The sequence below is a fragment of the Helianthus annuus genome, chromosome 2 (assembly GCF_002127325.2).
Source record: "Helianthus annuus cultivar XRQ/B chromosome 2, HanXRQr2.0-SUNRISE, whole genome shotgun sequence".
Classification (NCBI taxonomy): Eukaryota; Viridiplantae; Streptophyta; class Magnoliopsida; order Asterales; family Asteraceae; genus Helianthus; species Helianthus annuus.
In genome coordinates this window covers 40,809,652-40,820,552 of record NC_035434.2, presented here as the reverse complement: position 1 = coordinate 40,820,552, position 10,901 = coordinate 40,809,652, and the positions used below count along the sequence as shown (strand labels likewise).

Sequence of the window (10,901 nt, the reverse complement as noted above, 5' to 3'; positions counted from 1 at the left end):
CTTCATACAAATTAGGCGTACCACCCTCTTTTTATCCTAGGTATATATTGGAAAGAGGGTGATTAGTTGGATATGTGTTATTGTTGTTAAAACTAGTATATTAAGGTTTTGTTTTATACAAATTCGGGTGTCATTTTTGTAAAATATGAAAAGCACAGCTAGTGGTAGATCATAGTCTAGGGTTAGTAAATGTCAAAGCCCTCGACTCCATCCCGGGAGCGGGAGCCGCGAGCCATTCAGATGCTATCGATGTTTATTAATTTGTCAGTGGAAATTTTCATCAGGACTGTAGTTAGGAAATATTTTTATCAGAGTTAAACACCATAATATTTAAAATAGATAAATGGGATAAAACTCGATTTTCATTTGTAATATATTTATAGGGAATAACCCTAATTATTGAAAATAATTCTCCTTTTTAATTAGGTAACTTTTATAGCCACTTTTCTAAGCCTTCAGTGCTCTCCAGCTGGCTTTTGTTGGCTTCACACTAAGTTACCTGAAACACGTGTTTAAAACATTTTATCAGCAAGAAATACTTATGAGTGAATCTCAGATTAATCAAAACAAGTTTTATCATTTTACAGCATTGAGGGCAATCCAGGAATTACATTTGGTGTCGAAGGCGAATGGGACAAATGCATGTTGGTTATCAGCACATGCTTTAGCGTGTTTATCCACCTTTTTTAGATACCACTTTCCCTTACTGTCGATCCAACTTAAAAATCCATAAACCACTTCATTTTCCTTCATGTTATTGGGCCCTTCTATTCGTAACTTGTAGCTTTTCTTCTCATTCAATGATTGAAAACTCAGTTTCTTCGGAGAGACACTGACATTTAACCTACCGACCGCAGTCAGTTTCGCGGTAAATGTGGAGTTTCCGACACCAACATATGTCACGGTTCGTTTAAACTCATGAATAACTTTAACTGACTTTGTCTTGTTTCCTTCAAAATCCGCGATAAATGAAGGGTAGTTTAGGTCCAAAGATGGGTTGGAGCAATTGACATTAGATGATCTTGTGATTGCTTGAATTTGAATCTTTGTATAATTTAACCCGCAAAGAAGATTGACATAATCTTGCGGGTTGACATCGTATATGAGTCCAGGGTTCATGGCCTTGTTGGGTGCAACGTGGCCTGAACCCATGGCTAAAGGGGTTGCTGGATTGTTGTAGTCACCGATATCTTGAATTGGTTTAAGTGTATTGTCTAGAATGTCCGAGGTAGTCATCATGGCTGACCGGATGGCGGACGGGCTCCAGTTGGGGTGGGCAGCTTTAAGTAAAGCTGCCACTCCACTGGCATGAGGGCATGACATAGAAGTGCCTGATAAAAGATTAAATTTACTATATAATAGTTCGGTTGCGGTACCAACGTCATTCTTGAGTGAGGCCAGTGAGACACTATCGGGCCAGGCTGCGAGTATTAGTGAACCAGGAGCTGTGATGTCGGGCTTTAAGACGACCGGACAACTATAAGACGGTCCTCGTGCGCTATAGCTTGCCACCCTTGGTGCTGGCTTTGTCTTAAGACGTGTCCCGTGGAACTTTAGACTCGCTTTCGCTTCCCCACTATTGAATTTTCGCGCATAGTCCATGACGGTTTTGCCCGATTCTAGATCTAATAACAATACCGGATATGTGCTTTGCATGAAGAATTCAACATCAGTATTATTTGTAACAAAAATGGCCCCCAAAACATTCGATCCTTGAACATTATAATATTGTTCATCAAGTGTGTCATTTTTGTCTTGACACACAATAATCTTTTCATCAATTTTACCAGCATCCAAATCGTTCTCGCAAGCACCAACGAAATAAATCGGGCCTTGGGTCAAACTCGAATTTGCTGGATAAAGAGCTAAACCCGTAACCGAAACTCCATTGCCAAGAGTTAACATTCCAGTGAATTCGCGATCCATTGTACTGGCCGCGACAGTGAGAACCCATGGTGTCCCATTGTGAAGTGATCTTAAATAAGGCCCATCGTTTCCCGCGGATGCAGATACAAAAATACCCTTCTCGAGCGCTGCGAATGAGGATATCGCAATCGGGTCTTCGTGTAACGGAATCCCGTCTTGACCAAGTGATAGTGATAGCACATCCACCCCATCCATTATTGCTTGATCAATGGCAGCAAGAATGTCAGAAACAAATACGCCTTCTTCCCAAACAGCTTTATAAATCGCTACACGGGCATGTGGAGCCACACCGATGGCAGTCCCAGTTCCATACCCGAAATATGAAGCCCGTTTCACGTAGCCCCCAGCAGCCGTGGACGACGTATGGGTCCCATGCCCATCCGTATCACGAGCCGAGTTCATCGACAGAGTTAAGTTGGGGCGGTTTGATAAAAGCCCTTTATTAAAATAACGCGCACCTATTAGTTTCTTGTTGCACAAAGACGAATTAAACTGGAATCCATCTTCACATTCCCCTTTCCATCTTTCTGGAACAGAACTCATTCCATGGTCGATAAAACTCTCGCTTTCTGGCCAAACTCCTGTGTCCACAATCCCAATAATAACATCTTCCCCGTAGCTTGCAACCGGCCATGCACCCGAATTTGAATTCAGTCCAAGGAACTGAGTGGAGTGAGTTGTGTCAAGCTCAACTGTTGTGTCTTTAACCATGTAAAGATAACCCGGTGTGTTTTTAATGAGCTCAAGCTCAGATGGCGATAGAATGGCTGTGAAACCATTGATTGCATTTGTGTAACTATACACAAGTTTGGAGGATGAAGAAGAAGTTACGTGGGTTGAGGTGGTGGTGGTGGTGGTGAGGGAGTCGAGTGTGGCGGAGAACCAGGTATGGTGGCTTGAAAATGCGGTGGGCTTAGCGGATAAGTCCATGTGAACTATGTAAGTTTCATGAGACATTGCTAACACAACAAGTGAGAGTAGCCACACACATAACGAGATATGGTTAGCCATTTGGAATGAATCTGCCATTCCTGAATCGAATCCCGTGAGCTTATATCAATATATAGTGTCGTTTACCATGTGTACATCTTATCTTTGAAGCTTCTAATCATTTTCTACTTAAAGTTTAGAGGTTGTTACTTTGTTTATGTAGGTTTTAATAAAAAAATAATTGTTATGCCAATTTGTGAAACTGAATGACGTTGATTATCTTCTTCAAAAAGCTTTGTTGCACAGATTGTTGTTCATCCAAGTGAGTTTACATTTTATAATTATAAGAACGGACATTACTTGTATGTTTAGCATAAATATTATTCATCGTGTCATACGTTATACCCAACCAAAAAAATATTATTTGATTTTGGTGTTTTCGTGTCTACCAGATTGGACGATTAGTTATCCTATCGCATTCAGTCAATAATTTCATTTTCCACCTCTATTTATTTTGTCAAATACTTTTATTGTTCTCTCATTTGTGTCTCGATTAGGCAGGGCAGGCTGGAACCGTGCGGGTTAGCCTCACGGGTTCATTGTAGGGCCGTAACACCGCCGCCACCTTATCGGGTTGGTTGGCGGTTTGTTGCTCCAGTAAGTCTTTGCCGCCTGACACCAAATGGCTTGTGACGTTTGGAGATTTTAAGGTTTGAGGTCGTACTAGTACATAAATGGTTTATTGGGGCGTTTAAAATCGTTTTTTTGACATGGTTTATAGACCGCCCCAACAAATAGGGAGTCCAAAAATAATGCTATCTTTTAGCACGGTTATTTTCACATGGTTTATGGACCGCCCCAACAAACAGGGAGTCAAAAAATAATGTTATCTTTTAGCACGGTTAAGAAACCGCGTCATTAAATAGAAACAACAGCGTCATTATGTAGAAACAGATGCGTACAAAGCCACTTTAAATAGGGAGTCAAAAAATAAGGCTCTCTTTTAGCGCGGTTAAGAAACCACGTAATTAAATATAAACAACCGCGTCATTAAATAGAGTTAACAAAACTCTCTAAGCCATTAATAATAATAATGATGATAATAATAATAATAATAATAATAATAATAATAATAATAATAATAATAATAATAATAATAATAATAATAATAATACTGGTAACTTTTTATATTACCATAACAAAACAAAAATGAGTCGATAGATTCGAAACAAACATAAAAAAAACTACTTTGCTACCAAATCATAATAGTCGAACTCTCACCTCAACAAAAAATAAAAACAAAAAAACTTCAACTCCTACATAAACGTATCTCCCAGTTAAAGTTGAAACATAAAATGAGAAAACTTCAACACCTAAAGAAACAAATTTGCACCAACAATTCAGACACATAACGAAAAACTTCAACTTCAATTATGGAACACCAGCTTTGACTTTTTGATGTGCATTGCTCTCTTCTTGGTTTCCATTACCACACCAGTGAGTGAATGACAAAATTCAAATCACAATCAATCAAGACTATACATATGAGAACAGAGGCGAAGTAGAGTGGGTGCCCGGGGGTGCACTCCCCCCCCCCCCTTCCGATTATTTTTCCAAAATTGTATATCCTAAATATTTATAAACTTTGTATATAAATGATGAGTAGTTTGGTAAATATACACTTTGTTTTATTTGGAACGATTATTATATGACCTGACCTGAATCGAATAGACGACCCGACCCGACCTGAAACATAACGATAGGAAAAAAAAATTTGGGTCCCGTCACTTTACGCCCCCTCGAAACTTTTGGTCAAGCTCTGCCACTGTATGAGAAAATCATATTAGTTATGGTAACAATAAGCTTATATTCGGGCTATACTATCAATAAATGACTACATATGAGAATAGTATTCATTTTCTAAGTATATTAGTTTGTTTACCATATTTGACATGTGTAAATGCATTTTGCCTGTTGTCATGGATGCCTCTGACCCGCTGAAAACACCCTACTGATAAATTGTGGCGTTAAGTCTAGGATCAGTTTGTCAATTTCTTTTTGCGGAAGACATCCTTTTTCGTTCCAAAGCTAAAACAAATCAATAGAAAACATGTAATTTGAAAAATATAAAATTTAGTGCAATACACAAAGTATAGAAAACACTTACTTTAATGGGAGAGTCATCTTGAATAGTATTTACAAACGCATACATGTTTTTGATAACCATAAAACCACATTCCTAGCCATTCTTTTGATGCTTACATTGTATTGAATTAAGAATTAAGTATTTTAAATGCATGATAATAAATTGACAATAAAATAGAAAACATACATTCACCATATTCCAAAGAAATGGAAACCCAAAAGCTTCGTTAATGACAGATGTAAGAAGGTAACTATGCTGGTCTTTTTCTCTACTTATAGAGTCAATAATGTAGCCTCTCTCAGTTGAAGGACAAATGATAATTAGTGTCCAATGGTTACTAAAAAAATATACAATAATTAAGTATGTATGTGTGTTGTGTATGTATGGTGGAAGAATATAACTTACTTGGCTAAATATGGTGCAACAAAAAATGTTTTGGCAGTATGGAACGTAAACATATCTATGATGTGTTCTTGAACACCTTCAGAATTTTTCATGCACGAGTCACCTTTGATGTGGTGCGGATTAAAGTATGTGCATCGAAAATTGTGTGTCTCATGAAATACCTTATATCAAGAACATATAAATATGATAAAGTTAGTAAACTAAATAGTATCTATAAAATGTTATTGTACCATATAAACATCAAAATCTAATATTATTTTATCAGAACAGTTTTCTAATGCCCTTACAAAGGTGGTAGGAATTCTGGTATTTGTCTTTACAAAACTTAATCCTTCACCTTTGTTCTTCGGTGTTGCTTCAATAAAGTGTATAAACTCTTTATTTTGTTGAAAACCCTTTACATTGATCTCAATATCATGAATTTTTTTTTTTTGTAAAGATCTTTTCTTTCTTGTTCATAAAATTCAATTTTAGCTTCCTTTGTTAGATTTTGTTTAATTAATAACTGGTTTTCAAGTTTGACTTTGTTGAGCAATTTTTGCAAATCATCAGATCTTGTGTTTTCTGGTAGCTGTTTATCTTGTAAAATCACAAAATCTTTCATAAGTTTGCTCAGTTGTTGTTCCAAATCAGTGTTATCTAAACTTACTTTGGGTTCTGATGAACTGGAGCTTCCATCAGAAGATGCAGCCATTAAACATACATTATCTATTTCCTCTTCTTCTTTATCAGAAGAGTCATCTGTTAGCTAGGTATCTATCCGTGCCAATAAGCTAACTTTCTGTTGTTGTCTTTTAGCTTCTTCAAGTTTCTTTTCATAGTAGGCTACATCTTTCAGCTTCTTGTTTTTGTACTCAGATGCATAGTGCCCCTTTTGTTTGCATCTATAGCAAACTATCTCTGCCTTTCCATTCTCCTTGGTTTTACCTTCCATCCCCCCCCCCCCGGTTGCCCTTCTAGTACTTGCCACTTCTACCTCATATCCTTTGCTCAAAAGTTTTTGTTAGCAGGGCTATTGCCTCAACAAATGCTGAAAAATCTGATGAGGTATTGGAAATTTCCGACCTTTGGCAGTTAGAGGTTTGTGGATCAGTGATTGTTACTCTTTTTTTGTTAGAAACAAGAGCAATAGATCCAACCTTATCATTTGAGTTTTATAAATTTCTTCCTCTCTTAGGACAAGGATGCTATAAAGATCATGTAAATGTATGTTCCCTAATTCAAGGGTGGATGCCAAGGTCATTGTAAGACTTCACCACTCTCTTGGTAATGCATCCAGGAATTTTACATTTCTTTCATCATTAGACTTTTCAATACCAAACTTTTTAAGATCATTCAAAAGTTTTGTAAACCTATTATATGTTTCTGAAAAACTCTCATTTTTGTTGGCTTTTGAATCTTTCATATGAAGAAACACAATTTGTTCTCTTGTTTCTTTTCATTCTTTCTCCTCCTTCACAAAGATTTTCCAACTGATCCAATATCTTTTTAGCAAATGCACATGCATCTACTTGTGAGAATATGTCATTTGAAAGTGCCATAATCAAGAGTGATTTGACCCTTTCATCAGCCTCCACCATATCCTTATCTTCTTTGCTCCAGTGTATTTCTTGTTTAAGAGCAAAAGAGATAAGGATTGCTGGTGTGAGCTCGGTTGCTTGAACAACAGGAATTTCAACAGTGGGTCTATGTGGGCCTCTCTCAATGGATTGAAACAGAGCTCGATCATGTCCACTAAGGAAATTGATCATCCTGATTTTCTATTGGGGGTCCTCCTCTCATACTAAAGTCGGAGGCTATGACATAGATCCAATGTTAAAAGCATTGTTCCAAGTTTGAAAGTTTGTCATATTTAGGAAAAGAGATTGTTATAAAAGATGAGCAATTGATATTTTGAAAATAATTTATTCAATTTGCTCTGATACCAATTGTTTATCCCAGATAAGATGCTCAAAGACTAAGTATGGCAAATAGATTTCAACAAGTAGGAAAATATTGTGCGGAACTAGAAATCAAACTTTCAAGAACCAACTTACAGAATTTTCAAGTATATTAATCACTTTGGAAATCAAAGAATTATGTATTGAAGGGTAATGGAGTTTGTGGAGTGTGTATTGAATGCTTGACTCAACTCATTTAACCTTCAAGGTTAACATCTCCATTTATAGAGAGTCTGGATCATGAATAAACCTTTGTTTATTCATGCACTTGCTCTGCATAAAGTAGCTTTTTGACATATTCATTGAATCCGTAGATGTGAACTTGCTACTTTCCAAATTATGTCAGGGCCTTATCTTTAAGAAAAGTTGGTCATCAGAAATTCTGATGACCAGCTTACCAGAATTCTATTGAGATTGATCATCAGAAATTCTGATAATCAGCGTTACCAGATTTTAATGATAAATATCATATTTATATTTATATTTAGTCTTATAAGAATGGTCATTTCTGATAGCCTTCTCATTGTTTTGATCATTTCCTGATATTTGTTGAAGACGTTTCTTTCTTTTTTCTTTTCCTGATATCTTGTAGACACCTTTTTATTGATATTCATTGACTGTATCTTCAGCATATGATGAGGTTGATCATCTTTTTCTTTAATACTTATCTTAAAAGTTTCCTATAGCAACCAAATCTACTGTTGGAAACATAGGTGAAAATAGCATTTTTCACAAATATAGGAAAATGAGTTTTTCATATTTTGGACTAGAAATAAATATAATAAAATGAGCGGGTTTTATATATTTATTTGTGGGTTTGTGTTCTATGTTGGAAGAGCTTTGCAACGAACTAAACCACGTCCAAAACGGAGCTAAGATGAATGAGATATCGATGCTCAAAGTTGGGTGTTTGAAACATTGAATGCTGAAACAAAAGGGAAAGTAGCACCTTGTCCCACATCGGAGGAGAGATGGACCTTAAATGGGTATTTAAGTGGGAACTCTCCATCCTTATTGTTTCATGGAAGCACACACTAAGTGTCCTCGCGAAGGGTGCGGAGCACCCTAACTCGCACTCGCACACAAGCGCGAGCGCGTGGGCGATGAGGTGCAATGTGGCGCTTTGATGGCGCACTTTGCACTTCGCATCGCCGCGAGCCGCTTGAGAGCCGCCTTTGTATTTTTGACCACGTGCGCGTGGTGGATCACAGAGGCTGCAAGGACCAAGTGGTGAAGTGGCAGGTTCGAGGCGTGTGACGTGGCAGTCCGCGCGCGAGTACACATGGCATGAAGCCACGCGGTTGCGCATGGTGCATGGGGCCTGATGTGACGTGCGCGGCGCACCAGAGTTAGCCAATACGGCGCGACTGTGTGGCGTGCTCGTATAGGTTCACGGGTGACGTGGCACACGCGCGCATGCGCGCCTGGACCTGAGTCAGTGTGGCGCACGCGCGCATGGCAGTGAGCCAAGAGGACGTACCGCGCATGAGCGTGCAGACTAACGCGCGCGCACCAGTGTGTCTTGCGCGCGCGCGCATAGAAGCTTCCAGCATTTAATGAGGAAGCAGTTTCAGTTCTGCATTCGAAACTGACGAGTCAAATGGTTCTAACAACGAATTAAATGACGTATTAAATTGCATTGAAGACGTTTAATGCAATTTAAACCTCTCCTTTAATTCCTTTTTGACGGTTTCGAATCTGGAGCTGTATAAATACAGCTCTTGGTCACTGCAGAAGACACCACGAATACCAGCAATACAACATCATATATAAATAGTTCTCTATAGCTTATTGATCTTCATCCTGCTCTGTTCAAGGTAGCCTTCGGGTTGTAGGCCATCTCCGGCAGTACGCTGCTTCGGCTGTTGTACCCTTGGAAACAAATCGAGTACTCCTGGGAGACTCGGAATTTGTTTCAAGGAAAGCGTGTTGAACACGTGCCTCAGTCAATTCTGATTCTGCTCCTTCTTGTATTTTGGTTTATTTCAGTTGTAATTGTAATTGTCGTTAGTTTTTCTTTATTTCTGAATTGTAATCGTATAATAAAATTTGTTTATTTTATTTATTTACCCAAACGGTTCCTACAATCTTAAAACAAATTTTTAGAACACCGTTCGTGTAATCAAAACCTTTCTATTTTGTGATTCAAACCAGTTTTGTTTCACTCAGATTGTGTTTTAAAAACAGATTTTTTCTTAAGGAGCGACTTTGGTTGAAAACATTCTGGTTACCTTCAGAATTTGTCCTATAAAATTTGCTAAAACTTTCTGACTTGGTCTTCAAAGTTGGACTTAGAAGCCAATCAGTAAGCTCTAATTATTAAAAATTTTCTGTTTTTTGGTCTTCAAAGTTGGACTTAGAAGCCTAAACAGTAAATTTGTGGTAAAAATTAAAATTTAGTAGTTTCCATTTGTTTATTTGTGAAAAACAAAATTTTTTGGACTAAAACTTTAAATTTTAATTTTTCAGCATGTCGAACGAAAATGCCAACGTTAACAACAATACCAATTTTGTGACGGGAACCCCCCTGAACGCCACCACTGTGGGAGCGTCCACAGTGGCTAATCACGCTGAACGACCCGAGAAGTTCTCGGGTCTACACTTTAAGGGGTGGTAGCAGAAGATGTTCTTCTACCTGACCACCATGAACCTTGCGAGGTTCTTAACGGAGACCGCTCCCCAACCTGCGGAAGGGGAGACCAACGCTCAGGCTTTGAGCGCGGTAGAGGCTTGGAAGCACTCGGATTTCATTTTTCAAGGCTATGTGTTAAACGGGCTTTCGGATGCATTGTATAGTGTGTACTACAATGTCAAGACTTCCAAAGATTTATAGGATGCCTTGGACAAGAAGTACAAAACAGAGGATGCTGGCACAAAGAAATTTGTGGTAGCCCGTTTCTTGGATTTCAAAATGGTTGATTCTAAAACAGTTATGAATCAAGTCCAAGAATTGCAAATTATACTACATGACATCCTTGCAGAAGGCATGACACTTAGCGAGACATTCCAAGTGGCAGCGATGATTGAGAAGTTACCTCCTGGTTGGGTGGATTTTAAGAATTATCTTAAACACAAATGAAAGGAGAAGACTATAGAGGATCTTATTCGGATTGAGGAGGACAATAGAATTGCCCTAAAAGGCAGCTATGCGCAAACTTCTGCTTGCGCAAATTTGGTTGAGCATGGGCAATCCTCTAAGGGCAATAAGGGCAAGGGGAAAAAAGGACAAACAGAAAGCAAAGGCTAGCAAACTTGGACCGAAGAAAGGGGTTGTGAAAAAGAAACCTCAGACGTTCCAAGGGACTTGTTACAACTGTGATGAGCCGGGGCATCGGGCTAACCAATGCAAGAAACCAAAGCGTGAGCGTGCGCACATGGTGGATGAAGCGGAATGCCTTTGGTGGTAATGATTTCCGACAAAACCGCAATGTTGGATGAGGTCAATGCTGTTACCAACACTCCAAAAGGATGGTGGGTTGATACCGGAGCGACCCATCATGTGTGCCAAGACAGGAGCCTCTTTACCACCTTCAAGGAGCTTGCGGGAGATGAGA

The 10,901-nt window shown here is 38.6% G+C and overlaps 1 protein-coding gene across 1 annotated transcript; it reads right to left on the bottom strand.

The window, feature by feature from the left end:
- Window positions 1-287: 287 nt before the first annotated feature.
- On the bottom strand, window positions 288-2,986 carry LOC110914243 (subtilisin-like protease SBT3). Its single transcript, XM_022159050.2, has 2 exons — window positions 612-2,986; window positions 288-499 (listed from the first exon to the last, which is right to left on the bottom strand). The coding sequence occupies exons 1-2, from the start codon at window positions 2,953-2,955 to the stop codon at window positions 486-488; spliced, it is 2,358 nt and encodes a 785-aa protein (XP_022014742.1). The 5' UTR covers window positions 2,956-2,986; the 3' UTR covers window positions 288-485.
- Window positions 2,987-10,901: the final 7,915 nt, after the last annotated feature.

Bases quoted from the DNA above. Each gene is read 5' to 3' on its own strand.
- LOC110914243 (XM_022159050.2), bottom strand. From the start codon at position 2,955: ATGGCAGATTCATTCCAAATGGCTAACCATATCTCGTTATGTGTGTGG.